This window comes from Quercus robur, chromosome 10, assembly GCF_932294415.1.
Source record: "Quercus robur chromosome 10, dhQueRobu3.1, whole genome shotgun sequence".
Taxonomy (NCBI): domain Eukaryota; kingdom Viridiplantae; phylum Streptophyta; class Magnoliopsida; order Fagales; family Fagaceae; genus Quercus; species Quercus robur.
This window is the reverse complement of record NC_065543.1, coordinates 55,757,040-55,784,841: the sequence shown is the minus strand read 5'-3', so window position 1 is coordinate 55,784,841 and position 27,802 is coordinate 55,757,040. Positions and strand designations below refer to the sequence as shown.

General features: G+C 37.9%; 1 protein-coding gene across 2 annotated transcripts; it reads left to right on the top strand.

Annotated features, from left to right (window-relative positions):
* Nucleotides 1-222: 222 nt before the first annotated feature.
* On the top strand, nt 223-12,617 carry LOC126702110 (cytochrome P450 CYP72A219-like). Of its 2 annotated transcripts, XM_050400735.1 has the most exons (6): nt 223-551; nt 971-1,188; nt 2,577-2,821; nt 3,436-3,814; nt 4,215-4,602; nt 12,546-12,617. In XM_050400735.1, exons 1-6 carry the CDS (start codon nt 275-277, stop codon nt 12,581-12,583), a joined length of 1,545 nt encoding a protein of 514 aa, XP_050256692.1. In that variant the 5' UTR covers nt 223-274; the 3' UTR covers nt 12,584-12,617. The 2 variants fall into 2 exon arrangements, with proteins under 2 accessions (XP_050256692.1, XP_050256691.1); XM_050400734.1 differs by lacking the exon at nt 12,546-12,617 and having other exon boundaries at nt 224-551; nt 4,215-4,801.
* The last annotated feature ends 15,185 nt before the right edge of the window (nt 12,618-27,802 follow it).

Genomic DNA, 27,802 nt, shown 5'->3' with positions numbered 1-27,802 from the left:
CGTATATTAATCCATACTGTTGGGTTTGGAAACTCTCCCTTCCAAAAGTGAAAGCTGATGAGAATGAAAGAAAGATTGGAATGAGTTGGAGTTGGACCAAATCACTGACACACACACATATATATACAAAAGTTTGGACGAAATATTTCAACAATTTTGGTAATTGTGGTTAAACCAATATTCAAAGACTTAATATATATATATATCGTCCATTCTTATCTCTTCTTCACTTTCTTCTACCTCTAGCTCTCTCTCTACAAAGAAAAAAATAAAAATGGAAATTTCTCTGGACAAAGTTGCCACCTCCGTTCTTTTTGTTATAATGACAACGTTGTCATACATGATTCTGAATTGGGTGTGGTTAAGACCAAAATATTTAGAGAGGTGCTTGAGAAAGCAAGGTCTTGTAGGCAATTCCTATAGACTTTTCTTCGGGGACACGAAGGATGGCTCTATGATGATAAAGCAAGCTTGTTCTAAACCCATAGAACTCTCTGATGATATTGTGCCACGTGTTCTCCCCTTAGAACATCACACAGTGAAGCATTATGGTATGTATGTCTACAATAAACTTAATTACCGAAAGATTTTGTTGCAGCAAACACAAATTATATCTCACTCATTTCCATAGCAATAAAGTATGTATGGTTGTTTTAAGTCCTGTAACTTCTGCTTAAAAGCTTCCAACTATGAATTAGCTTATGCCCAAAATCTTAAATCTGAACCAGAAAAACTAGACCGATTGATTAAACTATAAACAAGAATCTAAATTGGTAGCGGTGGAGCCAAAATTTTCTTAGGTAAAGCCAGTGTTACTACTTCTAATTTAAACACACAGCTAAAATTATTTTTTGCCAATTAGTAATAGTTAATAAGAAACTCTCACTTGAGATTTGTTATGAAAATGATATAGACATAATATTTTCTAAAAAATATTGGATTTTCTTCTAACCTTCGTGAACAAATGCAGGCAAGAATTCTTTTACATGGCTTGGCCCAAAACCCCGTATTAACATTATGAGCCCTGAACAAATCAAAGATGTTTTCACCAAGATGGGTGACTTTCAGAAGCCCAAAACAAATCCAATTACTAGATTGCTTGCAATGGGAATAATAAACTACGAGGGTGAGAAATGGGCTAAACACAGAAAGATTATCAACCCTGCTTTCCATTTAGAGAAGTTGAAGGTTATATATTACATTTCTTATCCTTTTAAATCCATGTGGAAATCAATAGTTGTGTCCAGATTATATTATTGTTATGTCTTGAGTAAAAACTGTTGAACCTTAGTTTGGAGCAGCATGATTTATCTTTAAAGTGATATTGTACAAATCACCAAGTTTAACACAAAAACACTTTTGTACTGAACTCCATAGCCAAGTTTCAAATGTCCGTCTAGCACATGTTTGTGATCAAAAAACTTATAGGCACAATACAATAATCACAATAGGGAATTGTTTGCATTTTGGTTATCAATAATGTTATAGACACAAACTATTTTACATAATTTTTTGCAAACTAATGATGTGATGAGTGATTATTTCTATGTGAAAAGATGACGTTAGTAATGGACCTAGACGAGAACCAGTAAGAATTTGCCACATAAAAAATTTGTAAAAATGTTGTGAAATAATTTGTGATTGTAGCAGTACCCATAACTTAAAAGTGACAATATTTTTTGAGATGGGTAGTTAATGGGCGAAGTAGGGTTCAAACTACATACACTAGGCACCACAAAGAATATAATTATTGCTAGATACTAACTTTGATTAATTAATTCAAAGTCATTATAGAAAATATTACCTTTGATCTATTGCTTAAAATATGATTGACCGAAAATATTGTGTGCAAATAAGATTCTAAGTACATTCAAACACATCAGTAATGCTAGTATAGCAAATAATATTATATGTCCATTTTCTTCTCTTTAAAAAAAAATAATAATAAAACTATATGCCTATTCAAACTTTTAAATATGAATAATATCAATTAAATTTAAACTTAGATTCTCGTTTGCTCCAATGGGAAAAGTTTGACTCCTACCTACACCGAAATTTTTTTTTTTTAATAGTATCTTGTTTTAAAAGTAAAGAATAATTATCATAGGGTAGATGCTACAAATTTTTAATTCTATCTCAATAAAAAAAAATTAACTTAAAAACATCTATAGCAATCAAAGTAAAAAAGAAAAAAGAAATTGTTATAAAGCATTTAACTACTCTGAATTCATTATATAAATGAAAGGGTAATTCTTTGTTGGCAATTTGACATATATTTCAAACCGTATGTGTATTATAAGCTTAGTTGGGATTCTATCAAAAACAATATAGAGTAATAATATAGACATAACATTTTTTTACTGTTATTGAAGTCGTAAATTGTTAGTAATTTTTCTCTTAAAAAAATGGTTATTGATTTTCATATGGGCTATATATCATTAGTAACTTGTCATTTGCAACAGCTGTGAAAATATTTGCGCAGAAACTTACGTCTGGAGATTTGTTGAACAATATAATGCCAATAATCTTGTTTCTATTTATTATAGTTTAAACAATTTACATTGTGATTGCTACAGCTTATGTTACCTGCATTTTATCAAAGTTGCATTGATATGATTAGCCAGTGGGAGAGGTTGACCTCTGAAAATGGATCCTGTGAGTTAGACATATGGCCTTATCTTGAAAACATGTCAAGCGATGTGATTTCAAGAACAGCATTTGGAAGTAGCTATAAAGAAGGAAGAAGAATATTTGAACTTCAAAAAGAGCAAGCACAACTCTTTGTAAAAGTATCACAATCTGTATACTTTCCTGGACTAAGGTAGTGATTAAACATTCAACTCTAAATTTAGTCAAGTTTGGTTCCTTACCCCCCCACCCCCAAAAAAAGAAGAAGTCAAATTTGATTTTTATTGAGATAGGATTAACCAATTACAATTCAATTTATTGAAATTCTATTGTATCTATTAAAAATATATATGCTAATTTTTTTTTAATAGGAATGTACTACTTTTTAATATAACAAGATTTCAATGAATTTCAACAATTGCTTGGCTCACCTTCCAAATAAAATTCTCATGCATCTGAAGTCCGATCGCTGTTTTAAAAATCTGTAAGGTCAAAAAATTGATTTTGGCCCCAATTCCCAGTTTAACTCGGTTTTGACAAATTTTGGGTAATTTTACCAGATCGGATTGGTTCCGGTTCCTAGTTGAATCAGTCGGTCCTGTTCGGTTTTTAAAACCATGTCTCCAATGAAAACAAAATTCCAAATTTTATTGTTTATTCAGAAATGAAATTGGTTATAACCTACTTTTCTGAACATCTCATCAAACACAAAAATTAATAGAGATCATCACATTATAATTAATACAATTTCCGTTTCTGTGCCTTCAATCTTCTCAATTTACTAATAGCTAATATTTATGCATGCAGGTTTTTACCGACTAAGACACACAGGAGGATGAAGGAAATTGCAAGAGAAGTACAAGACTTACTAATGGGAATCATTAACAAAAGGGAGAAGGCATGCAATGGCAAAAATGACGACTTATTAGGCATACTAATGGAATCAAATTCTAGAGAGATTAAGGAATTTGGTAATAAGAAGAGTGCCGGAATGAGTATTATGGATGTAATTGAGGAATGTAAGCTTTTCTACCTTGCCGGGGAAGAGACAACCTCAGTTTTACTTGTTTGGACAATGGTTTTGTTGAGTAAGTATCCAAATTGGCAAGCTCGTGCAAGAGAAGAGGTTTTGCAAGTCTTTGGTAAGAACAAACCTGACTTTGATGGGTTAAATCGCCTTAAAATTGTAAGTATTCCCTAAAGATTCTAATTTTTCTTTATTTTCCTATAAAATTTATATGTAATGTCTTTTGAAGATGAAATATTCACATCCATGAATATTCATGTTAATATTAGTTAATTGATTGAGTAAAAGCCATTTTCTATTGAGCTCGTCATAGTTAGCATACTCATTTTTTGTTAGAGTTGGCACTTGGTAGTATAGACTATAGACCACTAATTTGAGTGCAAACCTCAAATTTGATTAGGTTTTTAGATCGAGTAACAAATTTTGTTTCAAATTTTATCTGTCATAAATGAGCTTCAAAATCGAATACTCTTCAAGAGGAAAATTTAATGAACTTATTTTATTTTACAAAATTTTTTAAGAAATACACTTTCGTAATATTTGGTTGTCCATGGCGTAGGTAACCATGATATTCAATGAGACTCTAAGGTTGTACCCACCAGCAGCTTTGCTACCTCGAAGGGTTCACAAGGAAACCAAGCTAGGAAATATGATTATACCAGCTGGAGTGGAGATTGCTCTACCAATAATCCTCGTCCACCATGATTATGAACTGTGGGGTGAGAATGCAAAACAGTTTAACCCGGAGAGATTTTCAGAAGGCATTTCAAAGGCAACAAAGGGCCAAGTATCATTCATCCCATTCGGTGGGGGTCCGAGGATATGTGTTGGTCAAAACTTTGCTCTAGTAGAGACCAAGATGGCTTTGTCACTCATTTTGCAGAACTTCTCATTTGAGATGTCCTCATCCTATGCTCATGCTCCTTGCTCAATCATAACTCTTCAACCTCAATTTGGCGCTCACATTATATTACATAAGATATAGTACCACATAGTTGTTCCAATTAAGCAAGATCTATCACCATCGTGCCCCATGGCTTATTTGGTGTTCTATTTATTATTTAGTGATTAAAATCTCATTTTCTAAAGAACAAGAGAGAACATATTATGATTTCCACTCTATTATATTATGTTTTTGTTTCTACATCCATTATTGCATTAATTGAAGGAAACAATGTTGAATAATGTTAAAAATATATATAATTAGAAATATACATCATTATTATTGGTAAATTTTCTTTTTTAGAGTATAATGTTAATTTTTTAATCCTACCCAAATTAAAAACCCTTTTACCGATTATAAGATCTCGATTTTAACAAATTTTTTGCAAAGGCTAGAGTATATGATGCTAGTAGAAAATTAATGAATTTTCCTTAAGCGTTCTAAAGTTGAAATATTACACCTAGGGAGATAAAAATTCCGTTAATCTCTTTGGACTCAGCCAAAAAACTAAGGAAAAAAGGGGAAGAAAATGAATTCTTCAAACTAAAGCAATTTATTTAAGAAATGCCAACCAAATTTTCTAAGCACCCTTTTGCAAATCAACCACCTTCTTCCACAGCTCTCGGCTCGATATCTCGTCCCACCATCTCCCCACATTTTCTCTCGAAGTGAATGAATTGCCCTTATTAGTGTCACTGACCAAGTACTGAGTGTTGGGCAAGTGTGAAAGATCTGCCAAATAAAATTCATCACTAGCCAAGAACCGAGCCTCCTTGAGCCTCTTTTCATAGATGTCAAGCACTTTCGACAGCTTCTCTTCATTCTGCCTGAAAACTACTATGTCTTGCTTGATATTCATTCGAGGCACAAATGCAAGTTGAAACAACTATTGGGTCCCAAATAATATTATTACGAATATAAGCAATCCAAAATAACAATTACATACAGGAACACAAAATTTACATGGAAAACCCTTTATCTTTGAAGGGAAAAACCACGAGACAAACTCCGAATAATTTCACTATGATAAAATCAATTACAATAATTTTTGTGTATGTCTCTCAGCTAAAGAAAATCTATTTTATTTTTCTTTGCTTTCACACACACACACTAATTATCTCTTTCAACGGTGGCAAACTTTTGCTCTCTCCTTTTTCTTTTTTTTCTCCATGCACAGCTCTCTCTTAGCTGTCTTCTTTTTCTTTAAGCGGCTCCCTCTTGGCTGCTCTCTCTTCTTTTTCTTTCTTGTGCGGCTTCCTCTTTCTTTACTCTTGCACATACTCTCTTTGTGTCTTCCCAAAGGTGGCAGTACCTTGCTCTCTCCTTCCTCTTCATGACTAGTATTGAAGTCATGCAAATCTGTCAAAGAAACAAGTAAAGATGGGAAGTTCATTAAAGCTGGACAGATTCCCAACAAATATCTCGACAAATGTATCTATCGAGGTCTCAACAGATAGCTCGACAACTGTATCTATCAAGAATTACAAAATTTAGATTTCCAGATTTGATTTTCGGCCCATGCTGACATGTATGTATAGGGTTTCTTTTCTCACAACCCTAGATATATATAAGGTTTATTTTAAAGGCCGTCACACATGAGAATACAAGGGGAACACATGCAAAAAGTGACCGAATGTCTTATTGTCTCTGAAAGAAGCTACTGTGTCTTTACGCCTTAGGGTTTTGTAACCAAGTGCTTCTTGATCTTCATTGTTAATGAAGTGAAGAACTTTGCAGCCAACAATCATCCTCAAGTTGGTGTGTTAGTCATGTACTGGGATCCGTGCAAAAAGGGTGGCGTTCATATATTGAAGATTTCAGAGGTTCTGAAGTAGTAGAAGGTTTCTGCTCTAAGTTCATCTACGAGAATTGTAGAGGCTAGGGACAAAAGTTTTGTACTAGATCTAAAACTTCTCTTTACTATAATGAATTGCTTTTCTAGAAGGTTTCCCCCCAAGTTTTTTACTGTGAAACTAGTTTGTTTCGTTGGTTTTCCTAGGTTATCATATCTTCCCTTATTTAATTTTTCGTTGTGCATGATATTGATGTTTGTTTGTGAAAGTTCAAAAACGTGTACAAAACACCTTTGAACGTTTAGACCCCCAAAATACAACTTAACCAATTCAAGCAATATGTCAAACAACTAGTGTGCGGAAACTTAACATATGCTATAATATGAAATTGGTTAAAAACTATCTAGGCCATAACAAAATAAAACCACAGCAGATAATAAAAAGGCAAAGATAGAGAGGAAGGAAGATGCAAACACAAAGACAACACGCGATGTGTTATCGAAGAGGAAACCGAAGTCCTCGGCGAAAAACCTCTCCGCCGCCCACCAAGCGGTAATCAATCCACTAGAAAATACAGTTGGGATACAAGGACAGCAATAGACCCTCCAAGCCTAATCTACCCAGTGCACCTAAGCCCTCCAAGCTTCTTGCTCCAACGAGGTTGCGCCGAACCTTTTTCTTTTCTAGCTTCCCGGATTCCGCTACTAGACCGTAGCATCAACCAATGAAGATTGGTTCCTTCCTAACTGCTTCCCAGAAATCCAAACAACTGTCTCACAGTGATGATGATGGTGAGAACCAGGTTTGGTATAATGCCTCTCAAGGATTTGACAATGGAGAGGAAGAGAGTAGGGGAATTTGAAGAGACTCTAAGGTATAGATTGTGGGTGAAAAAATCTTATTTTTCTTTAGGGTTTCTCTCTCAAAATTCTCTCTGAAAGCTCTCTTACAATCGTGGGTAAAAGGGGTATTTATACTGGAGTGGGAGAGGAATGTGAAACGTCAGGTTTTACAAAACAGGGGTGGCTCGCGGCTTGACCTCGCGGCTTGACTAAGTCGCGAGATCCAGTCGCGAGTTAACCGTATGGCCAGTTGTCCTGTTTTGTCCTGTAGTGCTCCAGCTAGCATGACTGTTCATCTTCCAGCATGCTTGGCACGTGTGCTGCTTCTGGCGGCTTGCAGCCGCGAGTCACCCGCGAGTCCCAGCCGCGAGTCTCTGTTTTCTTGCACACTCTTGAGCAATCTTCACTCTATCTCACTCACTACCCTTACAACAAACCCACCTATATACAGGGTTACTAAATGCTGAATTACAAGCAAATTTGGCACGGAATAAAGCCAATTAGATGGTTGAATAAATTCAACCTTACAGTTTGTTTTAACAAGGTTTATTCAAAATAAATCTAATTAACAACTTGGGTTTAAAACTTATTAATTCTAAAACTTGTTAGATCCAAACACACACGCACACTAAACAAGCCTAACCAATTTTATATTTCAAAAACAAGTCAAGACAATTTAGTGAGTATACATTAACACATGTATTCCTTGTAATGGCCAAATCACACTGTACATGCACATGTAACAAAAGTAGCAAAGAATATTGCGTGTTGTGCGTGAAAAACCTCGCAAGATTGCATAAGTGTCTACATGTTTTGATACAAATGTAGCGGACCTCTAAATGCTCTTTTAATTGCTTTCGGAGCATCGTGAAGATTCATATATATGTCTGATTGAACCTAAGGATCCGGCGACGGCTTGATGGAATTCTTGTTTATGGAGAATTGACTCAAATGCAATTTACATTTTAGCCCCAAAAAAAATTATCACTCTATCTAACTCACTGAATGCATTGGTTATTTTGTTGACCCTCAAAGTTATTAGTATTGGTATTAACTAATATACCAAATATATTAGGCATCTGGAACAAATGGATTGCCCATTTAATTTTGATGTACAACCTTGTGCTGAATCAATATTTTGTGCTTTTTTTAATCTTTTTTCTTTCTTTCCATACTACAAGTTTTAATTGTTCAATTAAATGCTATAATAATACTTAAATGTATTAATTAATAGATTCAAGGACCCTTCCATAAAAAAAATAAAAAGATTTTAACCAAAAAAATATAAAGTATAAACAAAGAAAAGAGAACACCAAGAATTTACGTGGTTCAGTTTGGCCTACGTCCATGGGTGGCAACAACAACAAATTTCACTAACAAATTTGGAGAATACAAAATGATGTAGAGACATTCTCACAAAACTCAAACCCCAATACACCCAAAATTATTCTCTCTCAAAGACAAAGTTTACTACCTCCAAAAAATGTTTGGGATTGAATACAAAATTTGAGGCTAAACCTAAAATAAGTAGAAGATTTCCCTTCTCTGGAATTCTTGCACAACACTCATTAAAGTGGTCTCTCACTATGACCTTTTGCCACACCTTTTTGTATCACCCAACTTGTTAGACTCGCCACACAAATCAAACAAGAGAGCAACATATATATATTTGACTAAGAGAGAATACAAATCATCTGTATCTTTTTTTTTTCCTACCAATTTTCCATCATTTTTTTTTTTTTTTTGTTGTCCACCAATTATGATATGTCACATGTTCTCTTTTTTTCCATTTTAAAATTTAGTTATTTTATAAGGAACGTAAAAAAGAATACATGGTAAGAATTAGTTTTCAATCAATAGAAGAAACCAAAGTCAACAAAGGAGAATATGTTGTTATGCACCAAGAGATATGCGATTAAAGCATGAATGAAACAAAAGTGACACATCTCCATTGTAGCTTGAATTTAATCAAACGCCCCTAAATGAAAAATCCTTCTACGCCTCCATCAAAGTCTCCATAAATTATCTCAAATTGCAACCCAAATCAATTCAAAATATGAATATAAGGAAAAATCTAACAATCTTCACCATAATTAAAATTCCACCATGCAATCTTCCAAACAAGTCAAAGAAAGAATTTCTAAAATTCTCCTACACCTCCATCAAAGTCTCTATGGATTATCTCAAATTGCAACCCAAATCAATTCAAAATATGAATATAAGGAAAATTCTAATAATCTTCACCGTAACTAAAATTCCACCAAGCAATCTTCCAAACAAGTCAAAGAAAGAATTTCTCCTTAATCTGAAAATGAAGAATTACAAATTGCACCAAGCTTTTCAAAAATTATCCACAATGAAGAGATTTTGTAGATCACCAAATGTAATCAAAATCCTCCCTGCCTTCTAGAGACTACTCTCAAGCCACGATTACTTAAGGTGCTAAATCAAAACGAAGCCCAACCAAAAGACCAAAGTGCAAATCATCTCAAGCTACTTCCAAATATGCCAATAGGTGCCAAATGCATCCAAAAATAGTGTCAAAACCAATTAGAGCCCAACCAAATGAACAAAAGGCATATAATCCCAAGCAAACTCCAAATAAAAACCTTTTCGAACTTATAGTTTATTTAGTATCCACCTCTTTATTCCCCCCCCCCCCCTTCCCAACACACACACACACAAAAATCAATTTACCACGAATGCTTCTTGATGCAATAAGATAAAAACCATTTGTCCAAAACCAATCAAACAAACAATTCTATTAACGAAGAGCTCCAAAAGACCAATGCATGAATACCACAACCAACCTATAATAAATTTCTAGCTACAATCTCATGACTAGTATAACCAGAAGTAAGATCTTTTGAGCTCCTACCATGTCATTCCCATAGAAGAAAGTTTCCCTGCATATTAATTCAATACTGATTGGAAAAAAAAAAAAACAAAAAACAAAAAACAAAAAACAAAACAAAACAAAAAAAACAAAACAAAGAAAAAACAAAAAAAAAAAAAACAAAAAACAAAAAACAAAAACCAAAAAAAACCAAAAAAAATAAAAATAAAAAAACAAACAAACAAACAAAAAAAATGCTTGCTTCTATTGAAGGCAAGGGTGAAGATACCTGTGGCAATAGCAAATGAGGTCTCTTAAGAATAACTAATTCTCTAAAACTTGATAACCTTATACAAATGTGTTGTGCCAATGAGGAAGACCTTCAAAATAGTGAGAAGAGCAATTTCTAAAATATTAACTATATATATATATATATATATTTTTTTTTTTGGTACACACGAGGCGAATCTAGGAGAATATATAATACAATCCAGTATGAATCTTTTCACAAAATTGGGGTGACCTCATGTAATCATGTGGATATAATCAGCAAAAAGTCAGCATCCATTTTTTCCCCTTCTCACCCTCTAACTTCTCGACATCTCACATAGAAATAATCTCAAATATAAAAAAATAAATAAATAAATTCAATTAGAAATATAAATAAAATATAAGGAGCTCAATGAACACACCATGATAAGTTTGAAAACAATGTTCAAATTGACCTTAACCAGTTTGGTTTCCCACACTTTAAGAGCTTTTGACTGAAAACATAAAGTAGAAGAAAGCAAGAAAGAACTCAGCTTCCTTTAATAGAAAAGTCAAATTTGGTTCCCTACCCCCCCCCCCCCCCCCAAAAAAAAAGAAAAGTCAAATTTGATTTTTAATGAGGAATGTACTATTTTTTAATATAACAAGATTTCAATGAATTTCAACAACTGCTTGGCTCACCTTCCAAATAAAATTCTCATGCATCTGAAGTCTGATCGTTGTTTTAAAAATCTGTAAGGTCAAAAAATTGATTTTGGCCCCAATTCCTAGTTTCACTCAATTTTTGACAAATTTTGGGTGATTTTACCGGATCGGATTGGTTCAGGTTCCTAGTTGAATCGGTCGGTCCTGTTCGGTTTTTAAAACCATGTCTCCAATGAAAACAAAATTCCAAATTTTATTGTTTATTCAGAAACGAAATTGGTTATAACCTACTTCCTAAACATCTCATCAAACACAAAAATTAATAGAGATCATCACATTATAATTAATACAATTTCCGCTTTTGTGCCTTCAATCTTCTCAATTTACTAATAGCTAATATTTATGCATGCAGGTTTTTACCGACTAAGGCACAGAGGAGGATGAAGGGAATTGCAAGAGAAGTACAAGACTTACTAATGGGAATCGTTAACAAAAGGGAGAAGGCATGCAATGGCAGAAATGATGACTTATTAAGCATACTAATGGAATCAAATTCTAGAGAAATTAAGGAATTTGGTAATAAGAAGAGTGCCAGAATGAGTATTAAGGATGTAATTGAGGAATGTAAGCTTTTCTACCTTGCTGGGGAAGAGACAACCTCGGTTTTACTTGTTGAGTAAGTATCCAAATTGGCAAGCTCTTGCAAGAGAAGAGGTTTTGCAAGTCTTTGGTAAGAACAAACCTGACTTTGATGGGTTAAATCGCCTCAAAACTGTAAGTATTCCCTAAAGATTCCAATTTTTCTTTATTTTCCTATAAAATTTATATGTAATGTCTTTCGAAGATGAAATATTCACATCCTTGAATATTCTTGTCAATATTAGTTAATTGATCGAGTAAAAGCCATTTTCTATTGAGCTCATGATAGTCAGCATACTCATTTTTTGTTAGAGTTGGCACTTGGTAGTATAGACTATAGACCACTAATTTGAGTGCAAACCTCAAATTTGATTTGGTTTGTAGATCGAGTAACAAATTTGTTTCAAATTTTATCAATCATAAATGAGCTTCAAAATCGAATACTCTTCAAGAGGAAAATTTAATGAACTTATTTTATTTTACAAAATTTTTTAAGAAATGCACTTTCGTAATAGTTGGTTGTCCATGGTGTAGGTAACCATGATATTGAATGAGGCTCTGAGGTTGTACCCACCAGCAGCTTTGCTACTTCGAAGGGTTCACAAGGAAACCAAGCTGGGAAATATGATTATACCAGCTGGAGTGGAGATTGCTCTACCAATAATCCTCGTCCACCATGATTATGAACTGTGGGGTGAGAATGCAAAACAGTTTAACCCGGAGAGATTTTCAGAAGGCATTTCAAAGGCAACAAAGGGCCAAGTATCATTCTTCCCATTTGGTGGGGGTCCGAGGATATGTGTTGGTCAAAACTTTGCTCTAGTAGAGACCAAGATGGCTTTGTCACTCATTTTGCAGAACTTCTCATTTGAGACGTCCTCATCCTATGCTCATGCTCCTTGCTCAATCATAACTCTTCAACCTCAATTTGGTGCTCACGTTATATTACATAAGATATAGTACCACAAAGTTGTTCCAATTAAGCAAGATCTATGATCATCGTGCCTCGTGGCTTATTTGGTGTTCTATTTATTATTTAGTGATTAAAATCTCGTTTTCTAAAGAACAAGAAACAACATATTATGATTTCCACTCTATTATATTATGTTTGTGTTTCTACATCCATTATTGCATTAATTGATGGAAACAATGTTGAATAATGTTAAAAATATATATAATTGGAAATATACATCATTATTATTGGTAAATTTTCATTTTTAGAGTAAAATGTTAATTTTTTAATCCTACCCAAATTAAAAACCCTTTTACCAATTATAAGATCTCGATTTTAACAACTTTATTGCAAAGGATGGAGTATATGATGCTAGTTGAAAATTAATGAATTTCCCTTAAGCGTTCTAAATTTGAAATTTTACAAGTACGGCACCAAGATACCTAGATCCATTTGGGCCTTGAATTTTGGCCCAGCAGCGTGGCCCATGGCCCCAATCTCTTTCTACCCAAAACCCCAGTCTGAACCCACACAAATTGTAGGCCTAAGTTTTGCCACCTAATCCTTGCTTGGCAATCATTCCCGAACACTAAAGAAAGAATAATGTCCAAACACATCATCCATATCATGTCTGGCAACACCCAGGAAACACCATTGTCGGGCACGCCTGTTGGAGTTGGAACCAGTTCCAAGGCCACTTTCACCACATTCCACTCCCACCTAACCATCCACTTACAACTGATGATATTGGACCGCCAATTGCACTAACTATGGCATTAATCATGATCTCTCCACTAATCTAGAGCTATAAATATGAGAAGTTGGGGAAAGGAAATGGTTGTTGAAAGGTTCTCAAGAAAACAGAGAGTAGAGAAAAAGAGTGATTTAGTAAGAGACAGAGAGAGAGAAAAACAGCTTCGTTGAGTCTTTGTGTCAAGAACAACCCGAAATAGGAAATCCTAAACCCACATTACAAATAAGTTGTGAGCCCAAGTGAAGTTAGGCCCAACAACCTTATTTCAGGTGCGCACAATTGGCACCCACCATGGGGCTATCCTATGAAGCTGTGGTTCGACTGAGACTCACAAATGGGAAAATGTCTAAAGGACATTCTATAGGCCCCGCCGAGAGTGGATCTATGGGGTCATCTCTGGAATCCACATGGCGAGAGAAAAGACAAAAAAGACGTGAGGATAGGGAGCGCGAGCGAATAGAGGAAAAGTCTAGCCTTAGGGAGGGGTCAGACCAAACTCACCGAACAATGTCAGGTCCTCAAGGCACAGGCAATTTAACGAGAGAGACTAGGAACTGGGGCGGTTGTGCAGACTGGTGAGGGATTTGGAGTTGGAGGCAACAGGTTGGTGCTAGAGAAGGGACCAAGATGACCGAGAAAGGAGGGATGGTAGCATGGGAAATTAAGGTGAGAAGGGATCTAGCTAGTCCGATTTCCATCAACGTCGGGATCATTCCCTTTCCCGAGAATCATGCCGACGTAGAACCTCTCCCATTCTTGAGAGTCACTTCAATGCCGAGACCGTTCACATTCACGCAGATATGTCGATCGTGGTTCGAATTCCCGGAGGAGCGACAGCCCTACAACACTGCTATGGATGCTATGAGCCGAGCCTTACGAAGAGCCGCTCAGTTGCCATTCTCAAACGAAATTGAACGGGCCCCTATGCCAAGCAGATTTACACGGCCACCATTTAACTCCTACAATGGGAAAATGGACTCGGTAGAGCACATCAATCATTATATCCACATGATGTCTTTGCACACAAACAACAATGCGCTAATGTGTAAGGTGTTTCCCTCAAGTCTCGACCCCACGGTGTTGAGATGGTTTAATGGGTTGCAAAAAGGTCCCATTCACAGTTTTGCTGAGCTAATCCAAGAATTCGGTACTCAGTTTGTGACATGCAGCCGGGTGCCACAACCGATGGATGCATTGCTATCCATAAAGATGAGGGTCGGTGAAACCCTTTGGAGTTATGCCAGCTGGTATTGGGAGCTATACAATGATATTGGTGGGGGTAACGAGAAGATTCCAGTGAGCACTTTTAGAATGGGGCTGCTTGAGGACTCTGAACTACAAGAGTTGTTGACGAAATGACCTCCCGAGGATATGAGACAACTTATGAGGCGTATTGAGGAGTATAAACGCCTCGAGGACAATCGGCTGCAAAATAAGGGCAAGGCCCCCTTGCTGAATCGTTCCCGGCAGGGTGTTTTTCCCTCAAGACCAAGGAAGGATTTTAGGATGCAAGAACTGGAAGCACAAATGGGGGGTGAATGTGGCGTTCAAGGAGCCGGTACATAAGATCATAGACCGAATTAAGAACGAACCGTTCTTCAGGTGGCCGAACAAGATAAGGGGTGACCCATCTCAGAGGAATCAAAATTTGTATTGCACATACCACATGGATAAGGGGCACACCATTGAGCAGTGCTGGGTATTAAAAGATCACCTAGGGCAACTGGTGAAGGCAAGATATTTGAAAGAGTTCGTAGTGGACTCTGGAAACCGGGATGCCGGTCATGGTGCTCAGCAAAAAGGGAATCCTCTCCCACCACCATTAGGGGTGATTGAGGTCATCCATGCTGCCCCGAGGGGTGTGACTATAACTAGAAGAGGGGTGTTGACAGTGGCACCCAAAGAAAATTGCTCGGAAAAACAACCTCCCGAGAAGACGATAAAAGTTGGTCGGGTGCCTATCTCCTTTGATGAGGAAGATCTGGAGGGAACGATTCAACCGCACGATGATGCGTTGGTAGTAACGGTGTGGATAAGCGACTTCTTAGTGAAAAGGATGATGATAGACCAAGGAAGAGGGGCCGACGTAATGTACTTGGAACTATTCGAAGGGCTTGGATTAAAAAATCAGGACTTGACGAAGTATGATACGTCGTTGGTCTTGTTTAATGGAAGAGTGGTGATTCCCGAGGGTCAAGTTTCCCTTCCTGTATATATGGAAGGTAAGGAAGTGATGGTGACTTTCATAGTAGTTAGATCATTCTTCCCATACACGACGATCCTAGGAAGGCCGTGGATTCATGCAATAGGGGTTGTTTCATCCACCTTGCACGTGAAGGTTAAATTTCCTACCGAACAGGGCATTGCCGTAGTACGGGGAAACCAGCAAGTGGTTAGGCAATGCCTAGTTGCCGCAGTCAGTTGGAAGGGCAAGCAGGCTGAACAGAAGGAAACCACCGAGGAGGCATCTTTATAACAATTACAGAAGCCCCGAGAAGAAGTAGGGGTTAGTTGTACCGAGAAGCTGATGAAGATTAAAATCTTACCAGATATTGATAGGTATTTTCAAATAGGGATGAGCATGAAGAACCAGGATAAGGTAGAAATGTTGTTATTCCTTATGTAGAACGTGGATGTTTTTGCATGGAGTCCGTACGAAGTGCCCGGGGTGGACCCTGAGTTCATTGTCCATAAGCTTAACGTGGACCCATCAGTCCCCCTAAAGAAGCAGAAGCCAAGGAAAGCAGCCAAGGAGCATGTTGACGTGGTAAAGTTGGAAGTCCAAATGCTAAAGGAAGCTGGGGTGATAAGGAAGATCTTCTTCCCAGAATGGCTAGCAAATACCGTGGTAGTGAAGAAGAAGAATGGCAAGTGGAGGGTTTGTGTGGATTTCACAGACTTAAACCGGGCATGCCTGAAAGATCCGTTCCCTATGCCGAAGATCGACCAATTGGTAGATGCACATACGAACACCCAAGGATGAGCTTCTTGGATGCCTTTTAGGTGTATCATCAAATTGCCCTGGCACTCGAGGACCGAGAAAAGACAGCATTCATCTCCCCGGATGCCAACTATCATTATAATATGATGCCATTTGGATTGAAGAACGCTGGAGCCATGTACCAACGGATGATGACGAGGATGTTCCAGGATAAAATAGGGTGTATGGTAGATGTATACATTGACGATATGGTAGTGAAGAGTAAACAGGAAGCACGACATGTAAAAGATCTTCAGGGAGTGTTTGAGGTACTTCGGCAACATAAGTTATGCCTAAATTCTGAGAAGTGCACTTTTGGTGTGAAGGTCGATAAGTTCCTGGGGTATCTGATCACCAATCAGGGAATAGAGGCCAACCCTGATCAGATTGAAGCTGTGAATTGCCTCAGGCCACCAAGCAATCCCAAAAGAAGTGTAAGTATTGATCAGGATGTTAGCCGCACTTAACAAGTTCATCTCCAAATTTGCCGATCGTTGTAGACCATTCTATTAGCTTCTGAAGAAGTGGAAAGGATTTCAGTGGAATGAAGAGTGTGACAGAGCCATTCGAGATTTAAAGGATTATCTGATGCAAGCATCCATGTTAACGGCCCCGGATTCCAGGGAGGATTTATTTCTGTACCTCTCAGTGTCCGATCATGCCGTGAGCACCATGCTATTAAGAGACCGAGGAATATAGCAACTAGTATATTACATGAACAAAACCCTGGTTGATGCCGAGACAAGATACTTGCCCTTGGAGAAGTTGGTGTTAGCCTTAGTGCACGCTACGAGGAAGCTGCCGCATTATTTTCAAGCTCATATTGTATTCGTCCTAACTGAGTATCCTTTACAGTCATTGTTGAAGAGGTCAGACTTCACGGGTCAAATAGCTAAATGGGGGATCCAGCTAGGTTCCTTTGACATACGGTATAGGCCGCAAAGCTCAATAAAGGGCCAGCTCCTTGCTAATTTCGTTGCGGATTTTTCTCCAAAAAACGATGGGAAGATGATCTGTCATGTAGAGAATCGCCCATAGAGAGTGTTTGTGGACAGTGCTTCGAGTGCCATGGGGGCTGGTGCCAGAATTGTCATAATTACTCCGAAGGGAATACGGTTGGGGCATTCCTTTAGATTGGGATTTAAAGCCTCTAATAACGAGGCCGAGTATGAGGCCTTTCTTGCCAGATTAAGGACTGTTTTATGCATAAGTGCCGAGGATGTAGAGATTTACTCTGATTCTCGACTAGTTGTTTATCAAGTCCAGGGCAGCTTTGAAGCTCGGGATTCTCGGATGAAAGCCTATTTGCAGCCAGTAATGCAAATCATTAACAAGTTTTGTATGGTGAAGGTGGCCCAAGTTGGCCGGGCACAGAACAGACACACTGACTCCCTAGCCACGTTAGCCTCGTCAATGATCGAGGAGGTGCCTTGGCTAATCAAAGTAGAGCTTATAAGGGAGCCAAGTATTAGTATGGCTGATAACACCATTACGGCCAGGGTCGACGTTGCCATGATTTTAGCAACCTGGCCATGTTGGATGGACCCGATCATTGACTTCTTGGCCAAGTGTGGTGAACTTATGTAGTGCACAAGTTGCAAGATTTGACCCTACCCAAAATAATGAGTTAATGGTAGAACGTTTAGATTGGTTGGATGAGTGCCGAGAAGCAACAATTATACGACTAGCGGAGTATTAGCAGAAACTTACCCAACGATACAACCGAGATGTAAAGGCTTGGGAATTCAGTACTGGAGACTTGGTACTGAGGAAAGCCATGGGGAATATGCGAGAAACAAATGCAGGGAAGTTAGCCCAAACTTGGGAAGGACCGTACAGAGTTACTGCCATTGTGGGCGCAGGAGCGTACTATTTAGAAGACCTTAGTGAGAGGCCACTTCCCTGGCCATGGAATGTCCACAATCTTAAGAAGTTTTATCACTGACTATCAGTGTGTGGAAGTGTAAAGCCAAATATGTACATCAGATTGGTTAATATGATGATGAAGTTTCTCGTTGCAGTTGTATTCAATTTTATTATTACTTATTTAGTATTGCCAGATAATGTGTATAGGGGAAGCTAAAAAATAATTAAAAAAAACATCCTGAGGACAGAAGCATAATTCCTGGTTCAATTATTATCATCGAGCAGGTGGAAACCTTATACCAAAAAATATACTAAGGACAGAAACCTGATTCCTGGTTTGATCACTATCACCGAGCAAGTGGATTCCTTCTATTAAAGATATTCTAAGGACAGAATTCTGATCCACGGTTCGATTTTTATCATCAAGCAGGTGGAATCCTTCTATTAAAAATATTCTAAGGACAAAAACCAGATCCACAGTTCGATTTTTATCACCGAGCAGGTGGAAACCTTACACCAAAAAATATACTAAGGACAGAAACCTAATTCCCAATTCGATCACTATCACCGAGCAGGTGGAATCCTTCTATTAATGATATTCTAAGGACAGAAGCCTGATCCATGGTTTGATTTTTATCATCGAGCAAGTGGAAATCTTGTACGAAAAAAAATAAAAATAAATAAATAAATAAAATCCTAAGAATAGAAGCATGATTCCCGATTTGATCACTATCACCGAGTGGGTGGAATCCTTTTACTAAAAAATATCCTAAGGACAGAAACTTACTTCCTGGGAAGGTGGAAGCCTACCATACATCTTCCTGAGAAAGCAAATATGTGTTGAGTGGGATTTCCAATATTTGGGGGCTTGACCTATTCTACCCTACAAACCATCCCCAACCATACATGCACGGGGGAAAAAAAAAGTGGTAGCTAAGCATTCATGAGTATGACCAAAGCAAATATTTTTCAAATAAATCATTATTCCATCAAAGTCAACAGAAAAATGAAACCAATGTTTCGTCACTAAACCCGGTGACCGCATATGAGTTATACCCGGAAAAGAAAGCAATTGTTTAGTCACGACAACTCAGTGACGTAGGTAAATTAACTAAATAGGATAAAATATCAAAAGATTAGAAAAATAAATATAAGCAGTGAGGGTCCGGTTTGGCAATTAAGTTCTTGGGTCTGCAGGTTCTATCTGGGCGGCTGTCTCGATCTGCTGCTGGTCAGCTGCAAGAAGAAGGAGGTCCCCGCTAGGCTGATCACCAGCATGGGGGATACTGGTGGCTTCCATATCATCCAACTCCACATGAGCGTCTATTTGCTCCACCACTTCCTTCATGCTTGCCATCTCTTCTTCGTCAGTAGGCACCGGGGGGTTCTGCGCGGCTAGAGTAGAGCTCGGGAATGGTATCTGGCCGGGATCCCTCAGAGGAGAATCTTCAGGGACCCCCATGGCTTGCAAAGCAGCAAACCAATCGGCCTCAAAACCCAACCTCCAAGCCTGATTCACAATCGGCTCCACGGAATTCTTGGCATCTGCGAATCTTTCGTTGTACCATTTTTCTTCGCAAGCCTCCAAAGCCACTCTCAAGTCGACGAGTTCCTCGACTTGAGCAGTATTCATACTTACTGCCTCGACTAATTTTAGATCCGCCTCATTTTGCTTCTCCAAGAGTTCCGCAGACCTTTTCTTCGCCAGTGCCCTTTCCTTCTCTGTGGCAGCAGCTTTCTTCTCAGCAGTATCAGCAGCCTTTATTTTCTCCTTTGCTATTTTAACAGCCGTTTCCCTAGCAACCTTGTCCCAGTCAACATCCTTGGAAAGTTCCTTTACACGCCCATCAAGGATGTGGGCCAGTTGAGCAGCCTAATGAAATAACAGGAGTCAGTACGACAATGAAGGAAAAGATAAATGAAAAATAATTAATACGTGTAAGGGTTAGTAAGGAATCAGTAAATGAAGGATTACCGCAATAATGTGCCCCTGCAGCCTTCTTCCCATAGATTCCTCCGCCCCCTCCTCAAAAGCGTGCACGTCCTCGGGTAGAAGAAGGCTGTGCACCAAACTTTGGGCAACACGACCCCCTTCACCTTTATCCCAAACCTATACATAAGCACTCACGAGGAGTGGCTTGCAGTCCAACTGAAACTTAGGCTACCACACTTGTGTTGCTTGGGAAAAGGATGCCACACTCACCTCGACCTGGATCTGCGGCTCTTGAATGACTATACCACCGGATGGCCAGGGGGGAGTCCGGGTCATTGCATCTCCCGGACCGGTAGAAGTATGTTAGGCAACGTGTTACCTCTTTCGGGTTCGTCTGGTTTAGGGAGGAGGTGGGGAGGGAGGCGTTTAGCCTTGGCCCTGAGGTGGTTGCTGTTGCGCGGCCTGCCTTGCACCGGGCACAAAACGGTCTATGGTCATGGTCTTCTAGGTCACCATATCTCCACTAGGATCAGATTCAGTATCAGAAAGGTTAGTAATACCAACGACAATGTAGGAGCCTTGGGTTCAACGGGTTTTTCAGGTTGTGCGAGTTCCTATTGGACGGGAGCTTCTTCCTTAACAGGTGCGTGAGCAAGTTCTCGGAGACGTCGGGACACGCATTCTGCTGACTCATCCTGCAACGGCGCGAGCTCATCAGAACAAGTATATCGCCTACCCAACTCCCGAGCTTCTCCCATTGTAAATCTCAGCAGAAGAAAATTTGTGTGCCGAACATCAATGTATGATAAGTGGGGGCTGTCTACCAAAAGCGCTTGCTTGAAGGGCTGCCAGATAGAGTAGACAAGTTCGACTCCAAGAATCAGATGGGACGCTCAAAGCTGCCCATCCCAATGAACAAATATCTCGGACCGAAGTACAAAGTTTAGGTCCCTGACGTGGACTACCCTGATGTCGAGGATAAACACTTTGCCGTCTACAAAAAATAAATAAATATATATGTATGTATAATAAGATGAAGTATGGCGTCAGTATTTAGATAAATAAAACAACCATAAATGGAAAGACAGTTAAGTTAGAAATCAATACGAACCCACTTCACCTCGTGAGAGGGGGCAGGGGATTTCTCCGACAAACCAATTGACGTGCACCCAGACGAACTCCCCAACTGAATTCCTATTAGAATCAAGCAGGCATGATATCAACCGTACCCGTGTATCTCTAACCTTTAAGTAGTAGTTTGTAATTTTATTCCCACACAAACTATACATGTGGTCTATATCATGGTGGTTTAATTGCAAACCGAATGTATGGTTCAACCTACTGACACAACTAACTACCCGGTAAAAATTGGGGGGAAGTTGGTCTAGGCAAAGCCCATAATACCTAAGTGTATTGAGTAAGAGAGGTCCATGGGAAACCTAACCCCACCCTCTAGAATCGCCATTAAGGGAAAGAAAGCAGTATGTTCCCCTCTGTGGAGAGCAATTTCACTCTCGTGGCAATACGCCACTTCCACGTCATCAAGAATGCCAAACTTTTGCCTAAATGTGGTTAAAGACGCTACAGTGTTCAAAAGGAAAGCATAACCCATCTTAAAGTCTAGGATTGAAGGAAGAAACTCGAAGAAAGCTGAAGTAAAAGGGAGAGGTAGAAAACTTACTTTGGGCTCTAAGGAAGAAGGGGGCTCTGGACTGATGAATAAGTGCATAAATGAATGCTCAGCAGAGAGAAAATTCAAAGAGTGGAGAGTGAAAAAGTGAAAAAATGATTTGTGATGGGCTATTTATAGAGGCCGAAGGGGAAAGGGCAGCGTCCAATCAACCATAATGGGGCTCAGTTAGCGAAGAAACTTTACAGACGCCTATGCCAACTGACACACGCCCCACCTCGATTCACAAACCATCAGGCAATGATGACGGCTAAACCAAACGACCTAGAACAGCACGCCCTTTGAGAGCTCATTAATGGATTTCTGAGACTGCCCATGCTTCCACCTATTAACCTACTCAAACGTAAATGCCTTTTGGATTCCTTAATTCTTCCCAGTAGCCAGGCATGAATCAAGAGGAGGCTAATGTACGGTACCAAGGTACCCAGATCCATTTAGGCCTTGAATTATGGCCCAGCAGCGTGGCCCATGGCCCCAATCTCTTTATACCCAAAACCCCAATCTGAACCCACACAAACTACAGGCCCAAGTTTTGCCACCTGATCCTTGCTTGGCAAATCATTCCCGAACACTAAAGAAAGAATAATGTCCAAACACACCATCCATAGAATGCCTAGCAGGGCCCAGGAAACACCATTGTCTGGTATGCTTGCTGGAGTTGGAACCAAGTTCCAAGGCCACTTTCACCCCATTCCACTCCTACCTAACCATCCACTTACAACTGATGATATTGGACCTCCAATTTCACTAACTATGGCAGTAATCATGATCTCCACTAATCAAGAGCTATAAATATGAGAAGTTGGGAAAGGAAATGGTTGTTGAAAGGTTCTTAAGAAAACAGAGAGTAGAGAAAAAGAGTGATTCAAGAAGAGAGAGAGAAAAGCAGCTTCATTGAGTCTCTGTTTCAAGAACAACTCAAAGTAGAAAATCCTAAACCCACATTACAAATAAGTTGTGAGCCCAAGTGAGGTTAGGCCCAACAACCTCATTTCACATGCACACATTACACATAGGGAGATAAAAATGCCATTTATCTCTTTGGACTCAGCCAAAAAACTAAGGAAAAAAGGGGAAGAAAATGAATTCTCTTAAATGAAGCAATTTATTTAAGAAATGCCAACCAAATTTTCTAAGCACCCATCTACAAATCAACCACTTTCTTCCACGAGTCTCGGCTCGATATCTCGTCCCACCATCTCCCCGCATTTTCTCTCGAAGTGAATGAATTGCCCTTATTAGTGTCATTGACCAAGTACTAAATGTTGGGTAAGTGTGAAAGATTTTCCAAATAAAATTCATCACTAGCCAAGAACCGAGCCTCCCTGAGCCTTTTTTCATAGATGTCAAGCACTTTCGACAACTTCTCTTCATTTTGCCTGAAAACTACTTTGTCTTGCTTGAAATTCATTCAAGGCGCGAATGCAAGTTGAAACACCTGTTGGGTCCCAAATAATATTATTACAAATATAAGCAATCCAAAATAACAATTACACACAAGAACACAAAATTTACGTGGAAAACCCTTTATCTTTGAAGGGAAAAACCATAGGACAAACTCCGAATAATTTCACTATGATAAAATCAATTACAATAATTCTTGTGTATGTCTCTTAGCTAAAGAAAAATCTCTCTTATTTTTCTTTTCTCTCTCACACACACTAATTATCTCTTTCAAATGCGACAACACTTTGCTCTCTCATTTTTATTTTCTTCTCCATGCAAAACTCTCTCTTGGCTATCTTCTTTTTCTCTAAGCTGCTCCCTCTTGGCTGCTCTCTCTTCTTTTTCTTTCTTTTATGGCTTTCTCTTTCTTTGCTCATGCACATTCCAAGTCACAATTGGAATTTCAGGCAATTTCCCAACAATCTCCACCTTCACTCAAATTCCATCAATTGTCCTCAACTATCTTCTTTCCTCTTAGGATAGCTCCTACCTTAATCAAGTAGTCCTCTTTTCGTCTTAGAATAGGTCCACCTTAATCAAAGAAATCCCTTTTCTTCCATCTTAATTCACATAAAGAGTCATCCACTAAATCAACCAAGCTCTAATACTACTGTTGGTCTTTTCTTTCACAGCATTGTGCACAACTGATCTTAATAGAATTAATCGAATAGTTCCCAATGCCTGTTTATCAAGAAGGTTCCATTCTTCATCCTTCATAGTATCAGGTTTCTTCCCCAAAAGAGACAGATGCAACTTCTTCCCATAGAGATAACCTTCAATCTGCATCCTCCAATATCCAAAATATGTTCCATCAAACTTTTCAGTTCCTAAAGTCTTACCTTCTTCTCCGACCATCGCTTCTACTCTAACCTTAACTCTAATACCACTTGTTGGGTCCCGAATAATATTATCACAAATATTAGTAATCCAAAATAACAATCACACACAATAACACAAAATTTGCATGGAAAACCCTTTCTCTTTAAAAGGAAAAATCACAGGACAAGCTCTAAATAATTTCACTATTATTAAATTAATTAAAATAATTCTTGTGTATGTCTCACAGCTAAAGAAAATATCTTTTATTTTTCTTGGCTTTCACACACACACACTAATTATCTCTTTCAAAGGTGGCGACACTTTGCTCTCTCCTTTTTATTTTTTTCTCCACGCACAGCTCTCTCTTAGCTGTCTTCTTTTTGTTTAAGCGGCTCCCTCTTGGCTGCTCTCTCTTCTTTTTCTTTCTTGTGCAACTTCCTCTTTCTTTACTCTTGCACATATCTAGTATTGAAGCCATGCAAATCTGTCCAAAAAACAAGTAAAGACGGGAAGTTCATTAAAGCTGTATAGATTCCTAACAGATATCTTGACAGATGTATCTATCGAGGTCTAGACAGATAGCTCGACAGCTGTATCTATCAAGAATTACGAAATTCAAATTTCCAGATCTGATTTTCGGCCCATGCTAACATGTATGTGTAAGGTTTCTTTTCTCACAACCCTAGACATATATAAGGCTTATTTTAAAGGCCGTCACACATGAGAATACAAGGGGAACATATGCAAAAAGTGACCGAGTGCCTTATTGTCTCTGAAAGAATCTACTGCGTCTTTACGCCTTAGGGTTTTGTAACCAAGTGCTTCTTGATCTTCATTATTGATGAAGTGAAGAACTTTGCAGCCAACAATCATCCTCAAGTTGGTATGTTAGTCACATATTAGGATCCATTAAAAAAGGGTGGCGTTCATATTGATAGGCCAAAAACGGATTGACCCCTTGTAATTGAAATTAATTAATTAATTAGCCAAGTTATTAATTGATCAATTTACCATGCAAAGCACATGGTAGCACAAACAAATCACCAAACAACTAAATATGCAGCAAAAAATAAAAGACACGGTGATTTGTTTACGAATGGGGAAAACCTAACAGCAAAAACCCCACCGGGTGATTCTCAGGTCACCACTTCCGAAACTCCACTATTATCACAACAAGCGGTTACAAGTAAAGGAATCCCAAGTACCTTACCAACCTACAGTTGAACCCTTACCCCAATACCCAATTGGACTTGTTCTATAGTGACAGTTCCCCTTTCGATGCACGGCTCCCAAGTACGTGACTAACCAATTGCGCGGATCCTAGTACACGACTTCAATCACCAACTAAGAAGGTTGTTGGCTACAAAGTTCTTCAGTTCATCCACACGATGAAGATCAAGAAGATGCTTGATCACAAAACCCTACGGTGAACATACACAGTAACTTCTTCAAGAGAAAGAGATGAACTAGGGTAAGAACTTCGTCTTTGGTCACAATTTGCTTAAATAGATTTTGCTCAATGCTTGTGCAACTTGTGAACTATTTAATGGCCCTTAAAACAATCCTTTTATATGTCTAGGGTTAGGAGAAAAGAAAGCTCAAAAATACATTCACGGATCCCAAGAAAATCATATCAGAATTCTGAAATTCTTAAACCTCGACAAATAGGAGGTGTCGAGCAGCTATCGAGCAGGTGTCGAGTACACGGGCTAAATAGCTTCCCTAAACCTCGACACATGCTAGCTGTCGAGCTAGCTGTTGAGCTTTAGTAATTTTGCACTTTCAGCTTGTTTTCTTGGACAGACTTGAAGGCTTCAACACTTGATCTCAAAACAAGTTTTCTTGAAGTATTTAAACACATCCTAAATCTACCCAATTACAAGTAAAGTGCATTTTGTCAAAGGATAAGCTAATTACATAAAATCATGATATATGTTCTTAACATGTGAAACACATATGTCCTAACACATATATTAAAGAGTTCAGAGGTTTTGAAGCAATAGATGGTTTCTGCTGTAAGTTCATCAACGAGGATTGTAGAGTCTAGGGACAAAAGTTTTGTACTAGATCTGAAACTTCTCTTTACTATAGTGGATTGCTTTTCTAGAAGGTTTCCCCCCAGATTTTTTACTGTGAAACTAGTTTGTTTCATTGATTTTCCTAGGTTATCATATCTTCTCTTATTTAATTTTTCGCTGTGCATGATATTGACATGATATTGATGTTTGTTTGTTTTAACAAGGTTTATTCAAAATAAATCTAATTAACAACTTGGGTTTAAAACTTATTAATTCTCAAACTTGTTAGATCCAAACACACATGCACGCTAAACAAGTCTAACTAATTTTATATTTTAAAAACAAGTCAAGACAGTTTAGTGAGTATACATTAACACATGTATTCCTTGTAATGGCCAAATCACACTGTACTTGCACATGTATCAAAAGTAGCAAAGAATATTGCGTGTTGTGTGTGAAAAACCTCGCAAGATTGCATAAGTGTCTACATGTTATGGCTATTTGAGATATGAGAAAATCACTTTAACTCATACACAATCATAACTGCTTGATGGGGACTATCACCTTCAAGGTACATCCTATGACTCCTACATCTCTTATAAGACACGCTTGCAATCATATATAAAGCGTTAACAAGACAAGATAGAATTAACAAGTTTTAAACAATATCAACCAGGGGATGGTAACTCACATTATAAAAAGGGTAATCAAGTCAGGCATAACCCAAATTAGAACCAATTTAAAGGCTCCCAGAAAGGAAGAAGCATCTTTAGTAAAGACAACCATCTTTCCCACCATATATAGATCTGAACCAAAATTACAGCCTAAATTTTTTCTCATTTTTTGAATTCTTTTTTGTTCACTCTTGACACACACCTTCCCCTAATATTATTTTTCGCAGTTATTTTCTAAAGCTATCATCTTGCAATTTCTTGAATTTTTTTTGACATTCATATTTTCTTAACCTACTTTCTCGTACTTCTCATTTTTTTTTTCTTGACTTATTTTCTCACAACATAATCTACTTCTAAGATCACCTCTGGAAAGTTTTTTTTTTTTTTTTTTTTTTTGATACACACCTCTGGAAAGTTTTAATTACTCTTAAACCATTTTTTTCAAAATTTTTAAGGGGTTTTAATTTTTTTTCTGCATTTACTCTTTTTGTTTTCTATCTTATTTTTGGTTTCTGATTTTTTGGTTGTATTTATTCTTTGTTCATTGGTTATTTGGAAACAAAAATATGTGTTATGGTTTTACTGGAAGGAATATAATGAGGGTTTATTTAGATTTAAAGTGGGATGATGGATGTCTCTTTATTAGAGAAGTTTGTTACAAATTGAGCATATAAACCATTCCTGGAAAAAAAAATTATACTTTGTGGAGATCGAGGTATGTATTTTATAACTTGCAAGTTAATTTCCCCTTTAATTTTGATACAAATGTAGCGGACCTCTAAATGCTCTTTTAGTTGCTTTCCGAACATCATGAAGATTCATATATATGTCTGATTGAACCTGAGGATCCGGTGATGGCTTGATGGAATTCTTGTTTATGGAGAATTGACTCAAATGCAATTTACCTTTTAGCCCCAAAAAAAAAAAAAAAAATTAACACTCTGACTGACTCACAGAATGCATTGGTTATTTTGTTGACCCTCAAAGTTATTAGTATTGGTATTAACTAATATACCAAATATATTAGGCATCTGGAACAAATGGATT

Bases quoted from the DNA above. Each gene is read 5' to 3' on its own strand.
- LOC126702110 (XM_050400735.1), top strand. From the start codon at position 275: ATGGAAATTTCTCTGGACAAAGTTGCCACCTCCGTTCTTTTTGTTATA. The intron at 552-970 runs GTATGTATGTCT...GAACAAATGCAG, and splicing joins TCACACAGTGAAGCATTATG to GCAAGAATTCTTTTACATGG. The intron at 1,189-2,576 runs GTTATATATTAC...TGATTGCTACAG, and splicing joins TCCATTTAGAGAAGTTGAAG to CTTATGTTACCTGCATTTTA.